Here is a 26,179-nt window from a genome sequence, read left to right as displayed (position 1 = left end):
CATCCCTAATGCAGAGTGAACGGTGTGATCTGACCACACGCTCATCAAAGCACTGAAACCTGGTCCTTCTCCTGCATGTTTGGTGTTACGGTTTAACTGGTAATCATGTTTTTGTGTGACTGATAGGATAGGCACTTCCAACATGTTATTTTCCTCATCACCAAGCTGTCTGTGCTCCTTCAAAATAAAAGCATGTGTTATTGCTTTTATGCCTTGTCTCCCTCCTGTGGAGCGTAAACGCTCAGGGCTGCACTTACACTCTTTCACATGGACATATTTGTTTGTGTTGGCCTGGAGGGCACGTTGCAGGTTCTCTGAGTGAATTGGAAGCAGTCAGATGTTAGAAAGAATAGGCTGAATCTTGGAGACTTTTGACTCTTCATCATGTTTTCATGCTTTATTATTGCTGATCTTATTCAGTGAAGGATTATTTTCTAGGTTCTGGTTGAATCAAGCACATGTTTGGGTTAGCTTTAGTGTTGGGCATCGTTTGGATTTTAACCATTCTGATTCTCAATTCTGATTCCTGTTCTAAACGATTCTCGATTCCGATTCTTTGAGTTGTGAAGGTCACAGATTTCACAAGATAATTTTTTTTTGAAAAAGCTTTTAAACAGGTAATTTTTATTAATTCACATAGTTGATATAGTTTCATTTGGTTGCTGTAATGTAACTAGGATATTAAATCACAAAGGTCCCCAAATGTAACTGTAAAAGTGAAACTTTCAGAAATAAAACTACAAACAAGTTGTCATCAGTGTAAAAAACATAGAGCTACAGGTAGATGTGAAACTAAATAAAACAAACTCAAACCCTGGAACAGTCATGTGACAAATTAATCAATAGTTCTTGTTGAGAAACATTATTATTATTCTGGATACAGTAGAAACAGAAACTGTAAAAAAACAAATATCTTCGTAATGGTTCCGGAACTGGACGTTAGGAACCGGTTTCTATTTGGAACCGGTTCTCTGTGCCCAACCCTAGTTAGCTTAGCATGTAGCGAATACTAGCGACTCGTCACACGTGATTGATTAGCTTAGCACATAGCAACCAGTCCCACATGTTGGGTTAGCTTAGCACATAGCAACCAGTCCCACATGTTGGTTTAGCTTAGCACATAGCGACCAGTCCCACATATTGGGTTAGCTTCGCATGTAGCCACTAGTCTCACATGTTTGGGTTAGCTTAGCACGTAGTGACCGATCTCATATGTTTGGGTTAGCTTAGCACGTAGCGACCAATCCCACATGTTTAGGTTAGCTTAGCACATAGCAACCAGTCCCGCATGTTTGGGTTAGTTTAGCACGAAGCTACCAGTCCCACATGTTTGGGTTAGCTTAGCACGTAGCCACAAGTCCCACATGCTTGGGTTAGTGTAGCACATAGCCACTAGTCTCACATGCTTGGGTTAGCTTAGCACATAGCCACTAGTCTCACATGTTTGGGTTCACTTAGCACATAGTCACTAGTCTCACTTGCTTGGGTTAGCTTAGCAAATAGTCACTAGTCCCACATGTTTGGGTAAACTTAGCACGTAGCCACTCATCTCACATGCTTGGGTTAGCTTAGCACATAGCCACCAGTCCCACATGTTTGGGTACACTTTGCACATAGCCACTATTCTCACTTGCTTGGGTTAGCTTAGCACATAGCCACTATTCTCACTTGCTTGGATTAGCTTAGCACATAGTCACTAGTCCCACATGTTTGGGTTAACTTAGCACATAGTCACTAGTCCCACATGTTTGGGTAAACTTAGCACTTAGCCACAAGTCTCACACGCTTGGGTTAGCTTAGCACATAGCCACTAGTCTTATATGTTTGGGTTAACTTAGCACATAGCTACCAGTCCCACATGTTTGGTTAGCTTAGCACATAATGGTGCTGGCTGAACAGGGTTAAAGGGTAAAGGGGCGGGGCTCAGTGGTGATATGTGACTGATGAAGAGCTTTTTGTAAATGATGAGGTATCTGAGCGATTAATCTGGTCTGATTTCTCTTACAGGACAGTTTTCCCGCTCGTTTTGGAGGAATCCACTTTGTGAACCAGCCGTGGTACATCCACGCTCTGTACACCGTCATCAGACCCTTCCTCAAGGACAAGACCAGGAAGAGGGTGAGGGGTCCCACATGTATCATCAGTTAACCCTTTCACTTCATCTAAGGTGGTTCATACTGTTCTACAGCAGGCATGGGCAACTGCTGGCCCGGGGGCCACATGAGCCACTAAATTTGTGCATCCCTCAAAATACTCCAAAAACACATGAAATGACTGAAAAAAAAAACAGAAAAATATAAAAAAAAGACACAAAGTGACCCCCAAAAAGTTCATTCAGAGAAGCACTCCGTGTAATCCAGATGCTGAGGGAGTCTAAAGGCTTTAAACGTAAACATAATTCCACAAAATGACTCCATAAACTCACAAAATAAATCAAATAATATGCAGAACGACAACAAAAAACAGAGAATGATTCTAAAACCTCACTAAACAGCAGAAAAATACACAAAAAAAAACACAATTACATTCAAAACAACTACAGAAATATTGTATCAAAAACACAGTTTCTTTGTAGTTTCCTGTTAATGCTCTGATTGGTCATTATTCTAATGCTGGCATGAATGTTGATCATGTGACCCTCAGATCAGATACAGTCACACGTTTGTGGCCCCACCCCCTGTGATAAAAGTGCATGATATATATTATATAACAACACATCACCTATTGATGACACATTATTGATTATTGATATTGACCTTCCTGATCCTCAGATCTTCATGCACGGGAACAACCTGAACAGCCTCCACCAGCTGCTGCAGCCTGAGATCCTCCCCTCAGAGCTGGGTGGGATGATGCCCCCCTACGACATGGGGACGTGGGCTCGTACGCTGCTGCAGCACAGCTACGACGAAGACACGGATACGGACCCCTGCCAGGAGTCCTACACGCTGTCTGTGCAGGACCTGGAGAGGAACCTGGAGAGGAACATGTCTCCAAAAACCATGAAGAGGTCAGAGTTCAACCAGGTCATGGTCTGGACCAGGGGTGTCAGACTCATTTCAGTTCAGGGGCCAAATACAGACCAGTTTCAGCTTGATGGGGCCCCAGATTGGTTGGAAAAAGCATTAATGTGTCCTGGTTTGCACTTCTACTGTCCATATAAATGATCTCAAAATTATATATAAATGATAAAGTATGAGAATAAATCAGTCCCTGTAGGATCTTCATTTAATTTCCCTGATTTAACAGTTCTAGATTAAAAATGACTGCTGTCTGAGCTCTGCAAATATTGTGAATTTGAATAGAATTGTTGTATTTGGAGGGACTGACAGATCTACAACTGAATTAGTTGGTTATTTACGGGCCCAGTTTGATGCTCTAAAGGGCCGGATTTGGCCCCCGGGCTTTGAGTTTGACACGTGGTCTGAAGGAATGTTATTATGATGTTTCAGTTTTTATATAGCATAACTACACTAAACATAAACTAAAAGAATAAATAAAAAGTTAGGTCACGCCCCCTGTGATGTCACACCTCAGCTGACTCCGCCCCCTCCTGCAGGTCTCAGTCCGTGGTGGAACCGGGGGTTCTGAAGCGAGCAGACAAAGTACGGAGCGACGAGGAGAACATGCAACCGCTGCTGTCTCTGGACTAAAGGGACGAAGTGTAGCAGGGTCTTCTTCCTCTGCTCGGACGTTTTCTGCTTCTGGAGAAACGGGAATTTATTTATTCAGCTTTTGTCAAAGTGCCAAAACCTCAAAAACTGTCTTTAGTGAAGAAGTGACGGCAACTCAGAACGGAACGATTTATCGACAAGGGCTCGGATCATCTGTTCCACTCACTGTAAAAAACACCAGTGTTAATAGTACAGTGTTAATATTACAGTGTTAATACTGAATGATTAATACTCCAGGGTTAATACATCAGTGTTAATAATCCAGTGTTAATACTACAGTGTTAATACTCCATAATCCAGTGTTAACACTCCAGTGTTAATACTGAATGATTAATACTCCAGGGTTAATACATCAGTGTTAATAATCCAGTGTTAATACCCCAGGGTTAATACTTTATTATTATTATTCCAGGATTAATACTCCAGTCTTAATATTACAGTGTTAATACTGCAGTGTTAATACTGAATGATTCATACACTGGTGTTAATAATCCAGTGTTAAAATAAGTTTGAAAACACTAGTTGAATTGACAGATTTAACACTTTTCCAGGGTTAAAGTAATTCAAAATTAATGTTTTAATTTGACCCTAAAACTTGTTCATTTGAACACAGAAGATTTTTTAAAGGTTAATTTGACACTTTTAAAGTGTTAAAATAACTCAGAGTAACTAAATTTACTCAAACTCAGCCTTTGAAAAGTGTTAAATTCAATGTGAAAACAGTATAACATTTAACACTTTTTAAGTATTAAAAAGAGTTCGCTGGACATTAAAGTGTGTTAAATTGACTTAGTATTAAAATGTTTTAAAGTGACAGTAAAATTAGTTTTCAAAGAAACACTTTTTAAGTGTTATCTTTAACCCCTGAGAGTTAAACCCACACTGGTGTTGTGGCCGTGCAGAAGGAAGAAGTGAACGATGGACTGGGTTTAATCTTGAAGAGCAGAAAAAACCCTTTATATTAAGAATTAAAGGACATGACATCATTCATCACATGACCGTCAATGATCACATGACGATGACTCCACGCTGGATTTCTACAAACGCAGCGACGCAAACACGTGTAATAACACTGATACTTTATTTTGATATAATCATAAAGATAATCGATAATTTGGTAATCAATACTTCATTGATTCCCCATCAGCACATGGTCTGTGTTAGTTGTAGAGATGATCTGTACCTCACACTCTGCACTGCAGACGTAGGCAACAGGCGGCCTGGGGGCCACATGTGGTCACATGTGTGTATCTGCCCAGAGCAGTGAATGGCAGATACACAAAATAACTCCAAAAACACACAAAGAAATACAATTACATTCATATTGAAAACAAAACACACTTAAAAAAACAGAAAAACTCATAAAATGACAAGAAAACACACGATGACTAAAATCACACAAAACTATAGAAAATACACAAAGCAACAGCAAAAACACACAAACTCTTTGTTGTTTCCTGTTAATGCTCTGATTGGTCGTTAATATACTAATGCTGACATGAATGTAGATCATGTGTCCTTCAGATCAGATGTTTTTGGCCCCGCCCACTGCTGTAGATGATTGATTAACTTTGACTTTGTTCCTCTGGCTCTGAAATGTAGATTCTTTAAAAGTGTACGTCACACACACTGTAGATGATTATAAACACTGATAGTTTAGATTATTAGTCTCAGGAGGATCTTTACAGTGTTTATTTGTGATTGATGTTGAACATTGAGCCCATTCTCTTCCAGTCGTCCAGTCTTTATGGGATTATTTGTCATAAATAGAGATTTTAGGAAAAACTGTTACAAATCTTTAAAATGTTTGCGTTACTTTTCTGTGATTTTAAAAACCTGACTTTGTGACGGGAACGAATGATAAACATGGAATTATTAATGTTCCTTAAATGTGTTTTATTTATTCACGTTTTTCTGCAGAGACTGAATCGTATAACAGTGAAAAAACTTGATTGTTGATCTGATTATTGTGTTCAGATTGTCTCACTCTGATCTGATTACTGTGTTCAGATTATCTCACTCTGATCTGATTATTGTGTTCAGATTGTCTCACTCTGATCTGATTATTGTTTTCAGATTGTCTCACTCTGATCTGATTACTGTGTTCAGATTGTCTCACTCTGATCTGATTATTGTGTTCAGATTGTCTCACTCTGATCTGATTACTGTGTTCAGATTGTCTCACTCTGATCTGATTATTGTGTTCAGATTGTCTCACTCTGATCTGATTATTGTGTTCAGATTGTCTCACTCTGATCTGATAATTGTGTTCAGATTGTCTCACTCTGATCTGATTACTGTGTTCAGATTATCTCACTCTGATCTGATTACTGTGTTCAGATTATCTCACTCTGATCTGATTATTGTGTTCAGATTGTCTCACTCTGATCTGATAATTGTGTTCAGATTGTCTCACTCTGATCTGATAATTGTGTTCAGATTGTCTCACTCTGATCTGATTATTGTGTTCAGATTGTCTCACTCTGATCTGATTACTGTGTTCAGATTATCTCACTCTGATCTGATTACTGTGTTCAGATTATCTCACTCTGATCTGATAATTGTGTTCAGATTGTCTCACTCTGATCTGATTACTGTGTTCAGATTATCTCACTCTGATCTGATTACTGTGTTCAGATTATCTCACTCTGATCTGATTACTGTGTTCAGATTGTCTCACTCTGATCTGATTACTGTGTTCAGATTGTCTCACTCTGATCTGATTACTGTGTTCAGATTGTCTCACTCTGATCTGATTACTGTGTTCAGATTGTCTCACTCTGATCTGATTACTGTGTTCAGATTGTCTCACTCTGATCTGATTACTGTGTTCAGATTGTCTCACTCTGATCTGATTGTTCACTTTACAAATGTAACAACTGTTGATGGTAAAACATTCATTCACTTTCCTCCACTTTTAAAGACTGAAATGTTTGAGTTTTATTTTGAAAACCTGAGCCCTTCCTGTTTCTGCTTGTTGGGACACTTTACATTGGACGAGCGCGCACGTGTGCAACGTTTGAATTAACTGTGTTTTAGCTCACGTGCACTCAGCGTTTAGAATGTGTTTGTTTTATTAACTACTTTAAACTAGTCACTACTCAACAGCAGGAGAATAAATTAACTATGACACTATAAACATTTATCGCCACAAGTAGGAATAATGGATACAAGGCCCTTCAAAGTAAAAGTACAAGCTCCTTTTTTCCCTATTACGAAAAATCTGCACCGTAAAAGGTTCCATATTTAATGCTGAGGTGCTCAACTTGTGGTGAGGGACCCTAAAGTGGGTGAAAGATGAGTGAACAATGGAACTAAAAAAGATCCTGTGCTCTTATTTTGAAGAAAGCACAGTCATGTAGTTTCTAACAATAGGACTGAGTCTGTTTCTAAACCAGTAGTTCCCAACCTTTTTTTGGATCGTGACCCCATTTTTATATGGCAAATGTCTGGTGACCCCAGAGACATTTATTCTCAGTATTTTTATACTGGATTTTATTTGAACCCGATTTATATTTTAGAAACTAAAAGTTTAGATAGTTTTTGTTTGAGATTGTGTGTGTAATAATAAGATAATTAATGATAATTAAAACAAAACTTAATTTTAATCAGTATTTTTTTAAAACCAATTACTAGACATTTCAGGTGACCCCATTTTAACTCCTGGCGACCCCACATGGGGTCACGACCCCAAGGTTGAAAAACACTGACTTAGACACTTTTCCTGGATTTTGCACACAAATGGTTTCCACTTGTTTTAGGACTCGTTCCTTCGTTTATTCCCGTTACACAAACATTCCTGTGGTTTCCCTCCGACTCTGTGCTTAATGATGGTGTGTTGGATTTCTTGCAGCCAAAGCTGGATAATAATAATAATTACATAATGATATTAAAGCTGGATGTATGTTTTTTAATCTTTGGGCGTTGACACTGAATGACTTCTTTTTCAACCATTGCTAATGTTTGTTTTGAACTTGAACGCATCACCGTTCCTTGTGTCCGTCACTGATTGTAAATGTTTCAGTCGATGCTGGTGGGAAGATGAAACATGTACGACATTCAAATAAATATGGACACACACACACACACCGTCTCTTATTGTTGTGTTTTCATGTATAAACGCACACAGGATGCTGATTGGTCCAATCCTTATAGAGCTGTGATGCATTCACTGTCCCAGTAAACCTTCATGAGGAGGAAAACGCACACCGTCATGAGAAAATATTGATTTAAATGGTGACACAAATGCTGAAACACATCCAATAGGTTGTGTCTACGGTGGTGACCTGTTTTCAGTGGGTAAAAATGAAGTCTTGTGCTTTTACTTTGAAAGGGATCTATTTATATGGCGTCATCTATTCTTACCTCTAACAACAGGAAGTGGTAACAGAGTCAAACTACAGATAATTTACACTTTTATTTGAACTATTTAAACATTTTCTGTAGTTTATGGATTAAATTTTTGTAAAACATTTATTACATTATAAACTTCTTCTGATGGGTCGTGAATCCAGACCAGCTGAGCTAGCGTAGCTTCTGCATTAACGACAACAGCAAACATGTTCCTACTTTCGTCTAATTGTACAGAATGTGTTCGTCGTTATAAGACAAAGCGAGTGAGGTAAAGGAAAACATTTACAGAAAAACAGACCCCGAAATCAACACAAACCACGTTCACACACTTCTGCAAACGTGTGGTGTCACCCATTCTTATTTCTACCAGGAGGGGGCAGTATTTTACTACTTTTACATTATCCAATTATATAAATAAAACATTATTTCCTTTTCTTTCAGCTTTTTCAAACAATTGCTTTAAGTTTTTAGATTCAAAATAAACCCAAAAAGCTTCTTTTCTTCAACAAAAGTCAACAAAATAAATCTTATGAAACATGTTTTATATATTTTCATGTTATTCTTAGTAATAAATGAACTGTACTCGTGCTCTGGGGTTCATTTTGTAGCTAATAAATAAAAAATCATGTTCACACGCTTCTGCAAACATGTGGTGTTTCCTATTCCTCTAACAATAGGAGGAACTGTCTTACTCCTGGTTGTATACTCTTCCTAAATATCAGAGTCAAAGTAATTATTGAGTAATGAGTGACATCATTAACACAACAAAGTCTTTACACAAGGTATTTTCGTCAGTGAAACCACACGGTTGTTTGAGTGAGGGAAACAAAACACGAGAGGCGTCGTCCTAAAAAACGAGCCCAACTTTCAACACAAACCATGTTGATGTATTGCAGCAGACATCACGAGTTGATCATCATCATCATCATCATCATCATCATCATCATCATCATCATGCACTGTCTCTGAAGTCACCCATGGTTAAAATTCCTACAGCAAAGTTAAGTCAAGTTCAAAATCAATCAAAGAATTAAATATGTCTATATCAGCAGTTTTTTTTTTTACAAAAGTCCTTAACATTTGAAACTGTGTAACTTCAACGTACGTTTAAGTGACTTAAAGCTGCAGTTTGATTATAACCATGAGTCTCTTGAAAGGCAATAATGAAGCTCCTGGGATTTACCACAAGCTAATTAGCTAATCTGTCCACCATCTTGCCAGGGGCTAACTGCACACAGCAGCTAGCTTCTGTACACAAATAATCACATTCATCACATTAAAGAACCATTCTGTGCTACTTCACAATATGCAGGATTTAGAAACAATGAATATATTACAAATCCTAAAATAATAAACAATAAAAACACAAAAGACACTTAGTTTTGGTGCAGTTAGCTCCTGGGAAGTGTTCACTTGAAAAAAACCCAACATGTTCTCTGTTCTTCCATCTATGAGTTAGCAGCTGTAAAGTTAGCTGATAGCTGTTGAGTTCTAGGCTAAAATGAGTTCATGTACATTTATATCTTCCAGCCCGCGTGGCCCAAAACAGCCTGTAAACTGGAAAGCTAACATCTAATTATAGAGCAAGTAGCTTTAAAATAAAGAGTTGTCAAGTGAACTGCTATGATGTCGCTTTCGTTAGCTGTTGTAGCTGTACCTTTTCTTTGAAATACAAAGCGTTCATGTCTGGTAGCTAGTAGCTGGGATGGTAAAGTTAGCGAGTAGCTAAATTATGCTTTGGAGCAGTGTTTCCCAGCCTTTTTTGTCTCATGTACCCCCCGAGGCCTCTCTTCTGATTAGGACAACCCCTTCATCACCCCAGTTTAGTAACCTTTCTTGTTTTATTTACATGTTGTTAATAGCTTGAAAATGTCAACCTGTACATTTAACGCACGCTAAATATCAATTTTGTGCATTACAATTATTGTATATCAGAGAATATATTTACCTTAATTTTTAGTAATGTGCATAACATGTTAGTAACAATTTAGTAGGATATTAAGGCTAGAATATTGTTTATTTTATTAATGCAGTTCATTGTCAACAGTACATGTACCCCTGGTTGGGAATCACTGCTTTAGAGATTAAACAACAAGTGAAGTGAAGAATTACAAAATACGCAACTGTAAAGTTAGCAGTAGTTTTAGCTTTTGTTAGCAGTTTTATATTAGCTGTAGCTTTAAAGTTAGCATGAATGTTAAGTAACTGCAGTAGGAAAATATCTTTTAAAGTTATGTAATCTTTTTAGTTTGTTTCAAAATAGCGTCCATCGTTAGCTCGTAGCTGTTGTGTTCTACAGTTAGAAGATGTAAACATACATAATCTATAAAGTTAGTAGTATCCATAAATAAAGTCAAATAAAGTTAGCCAGTCGCTGCTAAGTCCCAGTTAGCCGAGTAGTTAAATGATCTAAATTCAGGCTATAATAACAACGGTTTGCTGCAGATCTCACTTTTTGTGGAGGGGAGTGTGGACGAGCGATGACATAGATGTTTTGTCAATAGTTTAATCTAAGTTACCATCGTACAAAAAGCTGTGTTTTATTACAACTCAAATTTTAAAATAAAATCATGTTTTTCGAGTAAAAAGTGACTTTCATGAATATAAACATTTAAACATTTTTTCGTTGTGACCAACGAAAACAAAACATTCAAAAGTAAGAAATCCCAGGAGCTTCAGCAGCGTAGCAACACATGCTTCGTCTGCTCGTCCTGAGCGTCGCCCCCTGCTGGAGGAGGCGCTGCAGTGCAGTCAGAGTTCAGTGTTCGTTGTTATTGGCCTGGCCCTCTGGCTGCTGCTCGCTGCTGCTGTTCCAACATGGATCGCACGGCCGGGGACAGCATGGCGGGCGACATGGCCGGGGTGAAAGGTCGCAGAGGGTATTGCGCGCTTTTTCCCGGGAAGTAAATGCACTGGAAAAATTCTGTGAAGGAGCAAAAACGACGCTGATGGCTGTTTGTAACGTTTGTATTGCAAATCTGTGCGAAAGCGGAACGCATCCACACAGTTTGTCCAACGCTCAGGAAATGTAACACTGCTCGTGCACCAAAGTTGTTTTCATGCAAAATTTTGTATTTTCTCACACAGAATTTGTTTTTGAATGCATTCGCATTTAGAAAATGTAGCATTTGCATGTGCAAAATGTGTCTTTTTTCTCTTAAGAACAATTTTGTGTTGTATTTGTATTGTACACGTTATGTTTTCTCGTACAAACTTGGTATTTTTGGTTCAGTGCTAACTTATAGTTTAAATCTTCCACTAGAAAGGAAATAACCACGGTGTGTCTTACTTTGTTTCTTTTTTTCTGTCACAGTTTCTTCGGCTGGTGGCTCTGCTGCAGCTAAACAAACAAACAAACAAACATGAGGCTGAAGTAAACACAAATGTTGATGAATGGATGACAGATGAGGTGAGAAGGCCTCATGGAAAACAAGCATTTTACTGAAAATGTGTCGATATGCAGACGATGTCAGACTGTTTTTATCTAATCAACACATCAAACTCAAACTGTAGATGGGACCCAGTAGAACAAATCTCTTCGAGGTGGATCCTGGTAGTGGCTCCTGGCTGCTCACCTGGTGCAGGTGAGGGTCTGGCTGTTTTCTCCTTTCTGTCCTGAGACGTAACATTGGATCTCCTCTCAGCGTCAGCTCTGGATCGCAGTCGTAGAGGATGAGGATCTGCTCCTACTGCACAAACAGCAGCTCAGGGCACACACACACGCACGCACGCACACACACACACACACACACACACACACACACGCACGCACGCACGCACGCACACACACACACACACACACACACACACACACACACACACACACACACACACACACACACACACACACACACACACACACACACACACACACACACACACACACACACACACACACACACACTTTGTGCAGCAGGAGAACACAAATCTTTACCTGACTTTGCCACAGAGGTCTTGGCTTTGCTCCTCAGTAATATGGTCGCTGTCGAGAACAAAACATCAGCCTCAGATCATCTGTCACATCAAAGAACCAACGTATCCACGTCTTACCTGCTTTCCTCTTCTGTCGCACACCTGACGCCTCTGACAGTAACACAACACAAAGGAAATGTTGACACAAACATTTAAAGAGAAAAGGAGTTTAGGCGTTAAAGGCGGACCTTTCTGAGGAGACGCAGAGCTTCTGCTTTTTGTTTTGATTTCTGTGAGAAACAGACAACAAACATCAAAGCAACTGAACAAGATGCTTTTAAAAAACACTGGGATGAATTAATTATTAATTAATTAAACTTTGTACCTTTGTTCACCGCTGCAGAGCTTTTAGTTTTTAGTTTGTTTACAGCAGAGTCTGTAGAGACACAAAGACCAACCTTTGAGAACTCAGCTGATAGCATAGCCCCGCCCCTTTACCCTCTGACCCTGCTCAGCCAGCACTGCAAGTGCTAAGCTAACCCAAACATGTGAGACTGGTCGCTACGTGCTAAGCTAACCCAAATATGTGAGACTGGTCGCTACGTGCTAAGCTAACCCAAATATGTGAGACTGGTCGCTACGTGCTAAGCTAACCCAAATATGTGAGACTGGTCGCTACGTGCTAAGCTAACCCAAACATGTGAGACTGGTTGCTACGTGCTAAGCTAACCCAAACGTGTGAGACTGGTCGCTACGTGCTAAGCTAACAAAACATTTGAGACTGGTCGCTACTTGCTAAGCTAACCACACTTGTGGAACTAGTTGCTACGTGCTAAGCTAACCAAACATGTGGGACTGGTCGCTACGTGCTAAGCTAACCAAACATGTGGGACTTGTCGCTACGTGCTAAGCTAACCAAACATGTAGGACTAGTTGCTACGTGCTAAGCTAACCAAACATGTGAGACTGGTCGCTATGTGCTAAGCTAACCAAACATGTGGGACTGGTTGCTACGTGCTAAGCTAACCCAAACATGTGAGACTGGTCGCTACGTGCTAAGCTAACCAAACACGTGGGACTAGTCGCTACGTGCTAAGCTAACCCAAACAATCTCCAGTATAAAGACAGCACATTTATCATAGACAGGAACAGATCTATTCCTTATATGTCTGTGACATAGGAGACTCTGACCTTTCACTGCTTTGGTTTTCTGCTTCACAGGAGCAGCATCTACGATTAGAAAAGTGATTTCCACTTTAACAGTTCCTAAAAGCTGCGATGTCGTCATGTGTCACACAGGCCAAGCAGACCTTTAAACGTACCTTTCTTTGAATCAACAGCTTTGTTTTTCTTCTTCAGAGCTGAAAATGAGAAAATATTAGAGTCTCTTTGTGTGAAGTTTGGATGAAAATCAGGTAAACACAGTGAAGTCACCTTTCACTGTAGAAACAACCTTGACGTCATCAACAGTTTCTGATTCTTAAAGAAGATTCAAACAAGAAGAGTTGGATTCATTTTAAAAAGTCTCACATTATTGACAACAAGGTTTCATTTGGTCATTCAAACTGAGAAAACACGAGCACAGAGAGAACATGCAAAATTAAAAACAGAAACGCCTCAAATAAAAGAAACATGGGTCGTGTGTCCACAAATAGGTAAATATACAGTGCTTTTATTTTGAAGGGGATCTGATAACATTTCCTAAAAGTAAAGTTCAGTATCCACTGAAAAACACTTTCTCTTTTTAAAATCCACTTAGGGTTTAACTTATTCACACTTTGTGGATAATAAGTGTGGGTGTATCAGTTCAACTGGTGATCATTATAAGTGGTGACTCGTCACAGCAGAAACGAGGCTTTAACTGTTCATCACAACCCAATATATGCATTTATTTACAGCATCTGTACTTAGAAGCAGTCACAAGATAACATGATCACCAGTCAAACTGTAACACCAGCAGCATCCTCCCACAGACACAGGAGAAGGACGAGGCCACACATGGGACTGTTTTAGTGATTTGATAGAAGCGTGTGATTGGATCACGCCGTTAGCTCAGCGCGCACACACAGGATGCTGATTGGCTGAGGAGGCGGGACAATAACAGGACTAGAAGGTGGACTCACCCTGAGCTGGGGCCACTTCCACAAGAGTGTCTGGTTCTAAAGCTCCTGGTTGGGTTGATTCTGCTTCCACTGGTGTGACTGGTTGTGTCTCTGGGGGCGGGGCTATGATTGGCTGGTGAGTCTCAGGGGGCGGGGCTACAATTGGCTGGTGAGTCTCTGGGGGCGGGGCTACGATTGGCTGGTGAGTCTCTGGGGGCGGGGCTATGATTGGCTGGTGAGTCTCTGGGGGTGGGGCTACGATTGGCTGGTGAGTCTCTGGGGGCGGGGCTGTACTGGGCTGCATCACTGGTACATAAGGCTGGTACTGGAACACTGGTTGCTGGTAGAGCGGCTGCTGAGGAACTCCAGACTGAACAGGATGAGCCGTGAGAACCGGAGCAGACGGAGCTGCAGCGCACACACACACACACACACACACACATCTCATTTTAATATACCTTTATCATATCATCCCCCTAGCAGCTGATTTCTGATCTTCTTATTTTCTTTCAGATATCATCTTATAATACAATATTCAATCTCATCTCACATATACCCTCGTCCCTTTTAGTTTCCTATCATATTTGTCTCATTCCGTATATATTTGTATTGAGTCTTCTCATGTAATTTCATCTCATATCTTGTATTTCTCTCTTATTTCATCTTTGATTTTAACTAATACCTCATTGTATCATATCTCTTAACTCATATCTTACCTCATCTCAACTTGTATCTTATTATCTCATCATATCTCATCTCATTGTGTCTTTATTCTTTATCATATCTCATCCCTTAGCTGATTTCATTTGATCTCTATCTCTTCCAATTGTATCTCACTTGATATTTACTTTCATATCTCATATTTCATCGTCCCATTTAGTTTCCTATCATATGTATCTCATTCTGAACATCTTTGTATGAGTTGTCTCATGTAATCTCATCTCATATATCCCCTATTCTTACATAATCTCATCTTGTCTCATTCTAGTCTGGTCAGTGGATGCTGCTCCTGTACCTGGGAGCGTTGGAGGAGGGTATGGATTATCAGTGACCACGTGATGAACTGAAAGATAAAAAGTGAGCTTTATGGTTCTCATCATAATTCTACATCATGTGGTTTCCAGGTGAGTTATTGCTGACTCACCGTACCAGCCTGGGGGGGAGGGGCAGAACACCGGGGCCGGTCTGCAGGGGCCAACTGATACAAACAGTTAGCACACCGTTAGCATACTGTTAGCATACATAACAGCTGGTTCTGTTATGAATATATTTATAGAATAAAGGTAGTAAATGCTCCCACCTTGTTCTGACTCAGTCACTGCTTCTTGTGTTTTAGATTCTGAAGATTAAAAACGATAGATTATTCATTTACTTTGAAATGATCGTCTGCAGTCCCAATACTAGAGAAATAAAATAAAAACTACCAAGTGTTTATTAGGAGATATATAACAAATATATATATTGATGAATTATTATCTCGTAAATATGATTTTTTGATGTTGTAAACTCTAGTCTCTCACCTTGTTTAGCTGCTTTGGCCTTTTCTCTCTTTGCTTTAGGACGAATGAAAACAGAATAAAATAAATGTAACATTACACATTTAATGTCACACATTAAATATCACGATTGGTGTGATTACCTCGAATAAAGGCAGGAACCCTCCTGATCTTCTTGACTTTAGGAGGTAGAGCAGCGATCCTGGGCAGAGCTGAGGAACAAATACTCAATAATCAGACTGAACGTCACACAGGAGTTGAGCTTCAAACAGGTACCTTTTCTTCTGGGTTTGTCGTCCTCTGAGATGACGTCATGGACTGAGACACACACACACACACACACACGCACACACACACACACACACATCTCATATTTCATTGTGATGTATATTTTTTTATCTCTATCTCATCTTCTCATATTCAATCCAGTCTCTCATATTTTATCATCCCCCTTAGTTTTCTATCATATGTATCTCATTCCACTTATATTTCTATTGAGTTGTCTCATATAATCTCATCTCATATCTCATTGTGGTCCTTAACATGTCATCTACTAGATTTCATTTGATCTCTATCTCATACTATTGTATCACACTTCATATATCTCATCTCATATTACTGTATTCAATCTCATCTCATATTTTATCTCTCATATCTCATTGTCCTATTTAGTGCCCTATTGTATGCATTTCATTCTTTATATCTTGTGCGTTTTATTATTAGTATTCATTATGTTTTATTATCTTACTTTTTTTCCGTCTCACAGCAGAAACTCTGCGAGCAGCTGAAAACACAAAGCACACAGACAGAGGTTATTGATATGTTTGATTAATGATTAATCATGAATAAAGGAGGACACTGATGGATAGAGATGGGAATTGATAAGAATTTAGTGATTCCGATTTCATTATTGATACTGCTTATCGATTTGATTCCTTACTGATTCCTTATTGATTCTCATTGTGTGAGGGAATTAAATAATACAAATGGATATGTTTGCTTTAACTCTTTATTATTTTATCTTTGTCTCTTTAATTTCCTGCAGGAATATCAGCTCTATTTTAATCCACCAGATATAGATTGTTTTCACTGGATAATAATATATACAAAAGCGCTAAATAAAATTGATGAATTATTATTATTATTACAACATATGACACATTTGGGCTAAAAACATTTGAGAATATTTACAGTGTTCCTTTTGAACTTGAACAACTTGATCCAAAATTATTTCAGACAAAAAATGAATAATTCTTCTGTAACAAAGAACATATTAACATAAAGTACAGCTGCACTTATTGTTATGTATTTAAACAATGTGAGGACATTATGTGAGGACATTATGTGAGGACATTATGTGAGGACACTAACCTTTGGTGTCCTCTGGGCTGCGTTGGCTCTCTGAGGTCTTCCCAGACTTCATACAGGGACAAACTGAAACACATGGAGGTGACAGTGAGCAGCTGAGAAGCTTCAGGTGATCTTCATCCACTGACCTGCAGCTCCGCCCTGAGGCTCCTCTTGATCTGGACGAACCACAGGTTTCATCACATCCACCGAAGCTCGCTCCTCATCATCGTCTTCGTCAAAGTCCTCTGTCTCATCCTCTAGCTCCTCCACGGACCTCTGGGGCTCTGCTGCTCCTTCATCCTCACCCTCGTCTTCCTCAGCAGGACCAGGAGCTACCAGGACTAACAGGAGATAGAAGATCCACTAGACTTTGAACAAGATTCACATCGATTCCACCAAACTTTGATCAACTAATGAATTTTTGAAATGACTCAAACAAACCTTTGGATCGACTCTAAGGAATCTTTGAATCAACTTGAATTCATCTTTGAATTGGTTCTAATGAATCTTTGATCTACTCCAACCAATCTTTGGATTGACCGTAATGGATGTTTGGAACGACTAATGAAGAAGAAGAATAACAAACCGAGTGTCCCTCACATGTTTCTTCATCCTCAGCCTCGTCTTCATCACTGGCCTGTTGGAAATCTTCCTCCTCTTCCTCATCCTTTACTTCCTCTTTCTCCTCATCCATTACTTCCTCCTCCTGGACGGTGAAGCTTTCAGCAGCTGCAGCTATGAACACAGGGTGATTTACAGGTTCTCTCTCACACTCAGGGCTGGAATCACTAAGATCTGAAATAAAGGGTGGTGATTCAGTTGCTTCCCTAAATCCTTTAGTGACGCAGTCTTTTCACCTGCTGCGCAAAATTCACTAATATTGCAGCAATAATTAGTGCATGTTGATATAGCAGAATTAATATATCATATTCATTGATATATGATATTCATAAATTGTGTGCCTACTTAAGATGTGATTCTTCTTTTGAGATGCGTTTTTTCTTTTTTTCTGGGAGAGAGTTAGATGGCACACACACACACACACACACACACACACACACACACACACACACACACACACACACACACACACACACACACACACACACACACACACACACACACACACACACACACACACACACACACACACACACACACACACACACCTCCTTCTCAGTTGTAGTATTTTCTAGTACTAAAACAATCACTGCAATCAGTTCCAGATTTGATGAATCGCATTGCTCCCCCTGCATACATTTATCTGCATTTCCTCCTCCCAGCGGCGGGACACTATTGATTCCCAGGCCTTTGTACTCCTTATTAACACGTGGAGTGATTTGCACATGTTTTAATACCCCAAAACCTTTAGTGAATCTACCCGTGTTATATTCAAACGTGTGCTCTACCTGCCAGCATGATGTCATCAAGTCCTTCTTCATCATCATCATCATCATCATCATCATCATCATCATCATCATCATCATCACCTTCGCTGGGTTGAAATTCATCTTCACTCTCTAACATCTCAGATTCCTCCAAAGAGTCTTCATCACTGGTAACATAACTGGAAGGAGTTTCTTCAAAGGAGTCTTTATCATCATCACCATCATCATCATCGTCGCCCAGGACACCGCTGTCCGTACTGTCAAAGTCAAGAACCTCACCTTCCTCTTCCTCCACCTTCACATCTTCATCATCTTCACGCTCCTCCTCCTCTTTGATCACATCATCAGGTTTGTCCTCCTTGTCTCCGTCCTTTTCCACATTGAAGTCGTCGAGGCCTTCGTCTTCATCATCGGCGAAGTCTTTGGAGGATGTAACTGAGACATCTTCATCTTCTGAGCCTTCTCCAACATCTTCATCAACGTCTTCATCAATGTATTTGAGGTCTTCGTAAAGGTCTTTATTAAGGTCTTCGTCCAGGTGTTCTCCAAGGTCTTTTTCAATATTTTCAAGCTTTTCATCATGGTCTTCGTCATGGTCTTTATCAATGTATTCAAGGTCTTTTTCAAGTTCTACATCTAGGTCTTCACCCAGGTGTTGATCAACGTCTATATCGATATCTTCAAGTTCTTCATCATGGTCTTCATCAAAGTCTTCATAAATGTTTTTCTGGTCTTTTTCAAGGTCTTCATCAACGTCTTCCACAGCTTGTAGTGGAAGAAGATCTTCCTCTTCCTCACTCACACTGACAGGCAGAAGATCTTCATCACTGGAGTCTTCATCGATGATATCATCGCTGTCAGTCGTCAAGACAGCCAGAGCTTCTTCATCGTCGCTGGTAGAAAGGTCGGACGCACCGACGTCTGATGAGTCTTCTTCTTCATTTAAGTCCTCATCGTGGTCTTCTTCGCTGTCCGTCACATCCTTGTGGTCGTCGGACTCTTCGTCCTCTGTGGACGACGTTGGTTCAGGCGTCTCTTCTCCCTCGTCAGCTGATGCACCGTTGTCATCATCTTCATCGACAGCTGCCGCTGTCTCCTCCTCTTCCTCACCGTCATCGTCACCTTCATCCAACGCCTCGTCTGTCTTCAGCTCCTCTTCATCATCGTCTTCACTGATTGCTGGAGGAACTGGCTGAGGTTCTTCATCTTCCTCATCTTTGTCTTCTTCATCATCTTCATCATCATCATCAATCTCAGCAGGACCGAGCTCTGGTTCTTCCTCATCTTCATCTTCCTCAACTACTTTTCCTTCCTCCTCATCTTCTTCGATCGCTGCTGAAACTGTCAAAAGTTCCACGTCCTCTTCTTCATCTTCATCGTCATCTTCATCAATGTCTAATGCAGTTGGCTCAGGTTCTTCATCCTCCTCCTCATCTTCATCAACCAATGATGAAGCTGGCTCAGGTTCTTCATCTTCATCGCCCTGATCTTCATCAGCGGGCTCTTCTTCTCCTTCTCCCTCCTCCTCCTCCTCCTCTTCCTCCTCTTCATACTCCTCATACTCCTCATACTCCTCCTCCTCTTCCTCCTCATCATACTCCTCATACTCCTCCTCCTCTTCCTCCTCTTCCTCCTCATCATACTCCTCATACTCTTCATACTCCTCCTCCTCGTACTCTTCCTCCCCAGCAGCCTCCTCTTCCTCTTCCTCTTCCCCCTTTGCCTCCTCCTCTTCCTCTATCACTTCTTCTGTCTTCACTTGCATCTCGACGACTGTAGGAAACCAAGTTTGATTATTTTAAACATTAAATATTTGAATGAAAAATAAAATTCTGTAAACAATCTTTACCTTTACTCCGAGATGGCAGGAATTCTCCTGGAAACGACAGATTTTTAAAAAATCACATTAAAATGAAAATACATTTAGAAAAATGTACTCATTTTTAATCATTTTTAAAATGTTAATTTAGTTATAAACTTTTTCAAAAATCCATACAATTAATATTTTAAAATCATATTTAGACTAAATTATATTACAATCTTATTTTTTATCATTTTTTTAATGAAAATATGATTCAAATATAATTTAGTTAATTTAATTAATTAAATCTAATTTAATTTAGTTTAGTTAGTTCGTTGTGAGATGATGTATTGTTTATAAAAAAGTATTAATGATGAAATGATAATAAAAAGGTCACATGACTCAGATTGTTTCTTGAGTTCAAGTTAAAAACTGGTTAGAATCAGTCAAAGCAGGAAGTGTTACGTCAATGTGAGGAAACGCTGAGGAGGTCACATGACTTTATACCTTCAGGACTCATCACCTCCTCCTCCAACCACGATGAAGCTTTGAAACGGTTCATAAAGGAAACGATCAATGCTTGAATCAACGAGTGATCGATCAATGATTGAACTAACGACCGATTGATCAATGTTGGAATTAACGAGCGATTGATACAAACGGTGTGTGTGCTCGCCCTGACCGCAGCGAGGTGTGCCGTCCCACATGTGCTGCTGCATGTCACTGACCTTTCTTCCTCACGGCGTACAGATTTCCTGCAGGAAACAGGAAGAGGAACCAGTGAGTGGAAGCATTCGGGTGGAGAGAGACGCTATGAGAGTTTACCTTCGTCCTCCTCCGGAGCCACGAGGCCGCCTGCAAACTTCAGCATCAGAGTGAGAACGTTTGCAGATTCGTCCACGGCGTCGTTCACCAGCTTCATGGGATCAGATCCAATCCTGCTCAGACTTCCTGCAAAACACACACACACATTTAGATCTAAACAATTCTGCTCACGCTAAGACCGAATCTGTGCAAGAAAGACAAATTCTGTTAAAAAAAAGACAAAATTAAAGTAAAAAAGACAAAGTTGAAGCAAAAAAAAAATTGCACGAGCAAAAACATTTATTTTGCACGAGCAAAAGACAAATTTTGCACGAGCAATCATTTATTATATATTATTAGGAATAATTTAGAACAAGCAAAACAAATTCTGCTCAAAGATTGGGAGCACGTGGAAATAAAGAGCTGCAAAGACAAAAAACGTTTTTAACCAGTGACGTGCAGTCAAAGTAGCCAAGGTAGGCAGTGCCTACCCAAGGGTGAATTGATATTTTGATGATTTGTTTTAATTATAATATAATTATAATGTATTTTTTCATTTCCAATAGCCTACAGTACCTATAGGATGACAGCGCTAGAGATGATAAAGAAACTTTATTTTGAGGAAAAATGACAGCTTTTAAAAGATGGAGACCAACACCTGAGCTACCAGACCTTCATCAAAGATAAGGTCAGAACATTGTTGGTACTTTCTACAGTGAATGGAACAAAAGGAAGGATTGACTTTGTGGATGCTCCTCACTGAGGCTGTTCTGAGTTGTTGTTGTTGTTATTTTCTCCATGTTTCTGTGTTTCCAACACAAACAACAGATGTGCTGCCGTGTCATGAGATATATCTTGTTGGAGAGTATGGAGGCTATATTAAATAATTGTTTATGTTTCTTTAATGGTGTTTAACAATCTTATTTTTGTTAGATTAACACCTGCCAGCCAAAACATATGAAATCGTCATTAGTGGTCTCGATTTGCAACGTCCTGCCTACCCAACCCTAGTGGTCACTGTATTTAACACATGCAAAAATTGAACTCTGGGAAAGTGAATGGAAATCCTGCACTAAAAGACAAATAAAAACATATTCTCCAAGAGGAAAAACAAATATTAAGCATTAAAAAAAATTATTCAACTAATTTTGCACAAAAAAAAGCTAATTTGTCGACGAGTGAGGAAAAGAGAGAGATTCCATTAAAAGGAAAATTCTGTAGGTCTGTCTGTAAGCACGTTTTACACTCGTTTCCTATTCATTTCCTGTCTCTAGTGTTTCTTTTTGTTTGCTGTAAATTTCTATTTTCTATTTTTTGCTAGAATTTGTATTTTTTCTAACTGAATGAATGAATGAATGAATGAATGAATGAATGAATGTCAGCCTTAGATTCATATTTCTTTGATATTTGGAGGCCAAACATAAAACTTCAACTGAGAGGAGGAACTGATGAAACACATGAAGAAACATGGAGTTCAGGTGAGCATTAAACATCACATCCACCATCATATCCTCCTCTGATCAAAACACGTTTTCATCAACCAACCAACAGCTTTGTACAGTCACAGAGAATAAACCTCTGTTGGAGGTAAAACCACAGATACCGGCCAGCAGCCAACCTTTAGACCAAAGCAAAGGAAACACAAAGATGCAGCAAACAGCAGGAGGTTCAGAGGAGGTGGATCAGATCAGATCAGATCAGATCAGATTAGATTAGATCCGATCCGATCAGATCAGATCAGATCAAAACACACTTAAACAATATTTGCTCATTAAATGTCTCTTGCATGTGACTGATCTCAGCTCGTCTGAACATCTGCATTCTTCTTTCTACAGGAAGTCCTGTAACTGAGGCAGGCACGGACAGGAAGCAGAGCTGGTCCTTCAAAATAAAGGACGTCCAAACATTGACAATGAGTCCTTGCCTCGACGACTGGAATCCTTCAAAACCTTCCTGATGCCTGCATGAGCAGGGGCTGCTCAGAGGAGAGGGAGGAGTTTATAGAGGGGAGGAGTTTAGAGAGGGAGGAGTTTAGAGAGGGGAAGAGTTTAAAGAGGGAGGAAGAGAAAAACGTTAACAAGACAGAAAAGAAAGAAAAGAAGAAATGATTGAATGAAAAGGACATTAAGGACAAGAATAAATATAAAGGATAAAAGTTAAGAAATAAAAATGAAAGAAAAATAAAGAGAAGAGGAATGGACAGAAAGGAGGAAAGAGAAGTAGATAACGCAGAAAAACAGAAACAAAAAGAACAAGTGAAAGCAGACTCAAATCTACCTGAGACAGAGATTTGGTCAAAAGGTTAAACATTACTTAGTTACACAATCATTTCTTTTAATATGAACAATGCATGTACAATACAAACACTTCAGTTGATGTCAACCAATGTTCACATTTTCATAACCAATCCTTGCTAGACTTCATTTCTCATCAACACTGAACAGCTCATTTTTTCAAATTATTGGCGAGCCAGCCAGGAGGAAATGATTGTGTAATGTTTAGCCATGAGGGTCCTGGATAGGCATTACACGCACACACACACACACACACACACACACACACACACACACACACACACACACACACACACACACACAGAGAGAGACACAGTATGCTAAAGTATAAAGAAGATGCGTCTCCGTCCGTACCTGAGACAGAGTTATAGTCCGCGAGGTCAAAGACGAGGACGAAGACAAAGGTCCATGTGATGATGAGAGCAAACATGAGGATCCAGGCCAGAGGAGAACTGAAGGTGGAGGAGAGGTCCTCACTGAGGGTTCTCCTGCTGGGACGGACCGACTGACCCCCGTCTGTGGACTTAGCCTCCATTACCAGGGTGGAGGTGGAGGAGCGAGCTGAGGGACACACTACACACTTACTGACACACAATGGTAACAAAACCACACACAGTTATTTTCTTTAAAAGTTTTCATGGAGCAGCAGGAGGAGAATAAACCGTCTCATCAAGGTGACACGGTGACCACCATTTATGCCCCAGGTGGTGTGAAAAATTCTGTGACCGTACAAAATGGTGGTTCTGGCTTCAGCCTCCACATTGTTATTTAAAGGGATCCTCCACTGTTTTGAAGCAGAGAAGAAGAGCTCTCCAAAGGGACCTTTACTCTTCCTTGAACAGTGCTCTGGTGGCTTAAGATAGCGAGTAAATCATGGACTGTTGAAGGACTCCCACCCAAAAGTCCTTCTATTCTCAGGGTTTGTGTGTCTTCAACAGTCTGTGATTTGCAATAGAAAACAACAACTGTTTACAGGCAGTGGGGCCGTGTGACATCATCAATCACATGATTTCAAGATGGAGGAACACAGGCTCTAAAAATGTAAAATAGTCCTATTTTTAAAAGGCAGTTAAATGAATATGGTGCATAATAATGTGTTTTGTTAGACATAGATCTACTAATAAGGACATTTCACATTTATAAAACATCCCTTAAAGCTGCTAGAGTTTGTTTTTCCCTGTGAGAACAGAAGAAGGCCTTTGGTTGAATTGTGGGTAAATATATTTGCATTTGTGCTAAAACCAGGACATGGTTAAGAGAAAAAAAAATAGACTGTTCTCCTCTCAAAAGGGTTAGATTGAAAATATTTAACTTCCTGTGCATACGTGAATCCCCTTCAAAATAAAAGTCCAGTATAATTACATTTCTCAGTGTGCAAACAGGGTTGTGACCCACATGTTGAGAAGCCCACAGTGTTTAAGTTTGTGTTGTAACTATTTTTAGAAGCAGCTCAGCCTAGAAAATGAGTTTTTAAATACAATAAGGATTGAAATAATGTAATATTTCTGTTTTAAAGTTCTGTGAGTCAATGTTTGACAGATTAGGAAAGTGAAAAACACATGGAGCTAAAAGGATCTCACCTTCTCCAGCCTCGGCCATGTTTCACAGTAAAAGTCCAGAGTCTTCCTGAGGTTATATTTCCATAAACAGGTTTTGATCCCAGAGATTAGCTTTGATCTGCAGACCTGCTGCATCTAAATCTGCTCCTCCAGGAGATCCAAGTTTGCAGGTGATCTGCTCCTCTTCCTCCTCAATAAGATTTAAATCCACTGACTGATGCAGGAGTCACATGACCTCTGACCTCGGGTGGTAAAAGAGACCAAATGTGGTGAAGTTTGGTGTGAAAACTCAAAGTGAGGCCCTGGATTGTTCCAGAGGAGCAGAGTCAGGGTCTGGAGACGAGCGCTGACTCCACGCTTCACTCTCAGGGTTATTCTTAGAGGCGGCTGTTCTGCATCGCCTTTTTAGGCCAGAGGCGTGACCTCCACACACACACACACACACACACACACACACACACACACACACTGTTAACTGACCCCTCAGTGGATCACAGGGAACAGACACCATAACGTCAGAGGAATCTGCTGCAGCAGCTTTATCCTGGGAACGCTGAGGAAGTAAACAAACAGAAAAATGCACAAAAAATATTAATAAACAAATACATAAATAACTGAAAAAATTAAGAATTGAACTCATCTTTTAGAAGTTAAAGAATATACAGAATAATTGTATGAAATAAATTCTTGATTAAAAGGTTCACGGATATCCAATAATTTTGCAGCGTTTCGTATTGCGTCGTGGGCTCTTCTTCTGTGGTATTTTTGTTTAAAATGCTTTAAATGTATTTTGTGAATATTGTATTATTCTTGTATCTTTCTGTGTCTATTATAGTTATGTTAACATAGACCCTGTAATTGTTTGGCGCCCCGTGTCTTCATCTTGCTGTGGAAGTGCACAGAGTGAGTGTAGATTTCCCTCTTGTCTCCACACAGGTGTGACCAAATGATATTAACTATAAATGAACTGTGAAATGTAATAGATTATTTGAAATTTTAAATAAATTAAAGCTTAGAAATATGAATTGTTGATATTATGAAGCTAGATTTATGTCATTATTATTCAATAATTAAAAAAAACAAAAACCTTTTCAATCAAAAGAAAAAAACAGTTGAAGTGCAATTATTGGGTCTCTCTTTTTTTTTTTGTATTTCAACACTTTTTTATTGAGGTTATATTTTTATTGAAAAGTGTTTTTTTTTTCATATTATTGAATATTAAAGACAGAAATCTACCTCTATATGATATATTCTAAATAAAATGGCTTAAACAAAACACAAAGTATAGTTTGCTCATGTCTTTGTTTTTATATTTGTCATAGTTTTTGGTTTTCACCTTGCTGAGTGTTTGTTCAAAGGTTTTGACATTCAAAGTTTATTTAAGGACAGTTTAGTATAAATAAGTTAACCACATTTGATTTTAATATATTTTTTTTGTGAAACAGA

At 39.4% G+C, this 26,179-nt stretch overlaps 2 protein-coding genes across 10 annotated transcripts in view; one reads left to right on the top strand and one right to left on the bottom strand.

Annotated features, from left to right (window-relative positions):
- clvs2 (clavesin 2) overlaps positions 1-8,005 on the top strand; it is an 11,146-nt gene extending 3,141 nt beyond the window's left edge. For both annotated transcript variants that reach the window (XM_028440678.1, XM_028440677.1), the window contains exons 3-5: positions 2,008-2,118; positions 2,772-3,010; positions 3,560-8,005. In XM_028440678.1, the coding sequence (XP_028296479.1) occupies positions 2,008-2,118; positions 2,772-3,010; positions 3,560-3,653 (444 nt within the window). In that variant the 3' untranslated portion in view covers positions 3,654-8,005. The remainder of the gene's footprint in view (positions 1-2,007; positions 2,119-2,771; positions 3,011-3,559) is intronic.
- Positions 8,006-8,072: 67 nt separating this feature from the next.
- Positions 8,073-25,156, bottom strand: LOC114458280 (triadin-like). 8 transcript variants are annotated; one of them, XM_028440663.1, is made up of 29 exons: positions 24,755-25,156; positions 23,529-23,747; positions 22,805-22,855; positions 20,902-21,027; positions 20,805-20,831; positions 20,125-20,151; positions 19,966-20,048; positions 18,297-19,908; positions 17,488-17,682; positions 17,034-17,228; positions 16,909-16,971; positions 16,286-16,321; positions 15,814-15,855; positions 15,681-15,749; positions 15,562-15,594; positions 15,342-15,380; positions 15,186-15,239; positions 15,057-15,104; positions 14,063-14,449; positions 13,374-13,418; positions 13,262-13,300; positions 13,131-13,169; positions 12,325-12,375; positions 12,188-12,229; positions 12,078-12,110; positions 11,962-12,009; positions 11,603-11,716; positions 11,317-11,367; positions 8,073-10,950 (listed from the first exon to the last, which is right to left on the bottom strand). In XM_028440663.1, the coding sequence occupies exons 1-29, from the start codon at positions 24,771-24,773 to the stop codon at positions 10,799-10,801; spliced, it is 3,939 nt and encodes a 1,312-aa protein (XP_028296464.1). In that variant the 5' UTR covers positions 24,774-25,156; the 3' UTR covers positions 8,073-10,798. The 8 variants fall into 8 exon arrangements, 7 of the variants coding, with proteins under 7 accessions (XP_028296464.1, XP_028296465.1, XP_028296466.1 ...); XM_028440664.1 differs by having other exon boundaries at positions 11,603-11,713; XM_028440665.1 differs by having other exon boundaries at positions 18,297-19,899.
- Positions 25,157-26,179: the final 1,023 nt, after the last annotated feature.

This window comes from Gouania willdenowi, assembly GCF_900634775.1.
Source record: "Gouania willdenowi chromosome 24 unlocalized genomic scaffold, fGouWil2.1 scaffold_320_arrow_ctg1, whole genome shotgun sequence".
Taxonomy (NCBI): domain Eukaryota; kingdom Metazoa; phylum Chordata; class Actinopteri; order Blenniiformes; family Gobiesocidae; genus Gouania; species Gouania willdenowi.
Note: the sequence above shows the minus strand (reverse complement) of the source record. Positions and strands in the feature narration are given on the sequence as shown.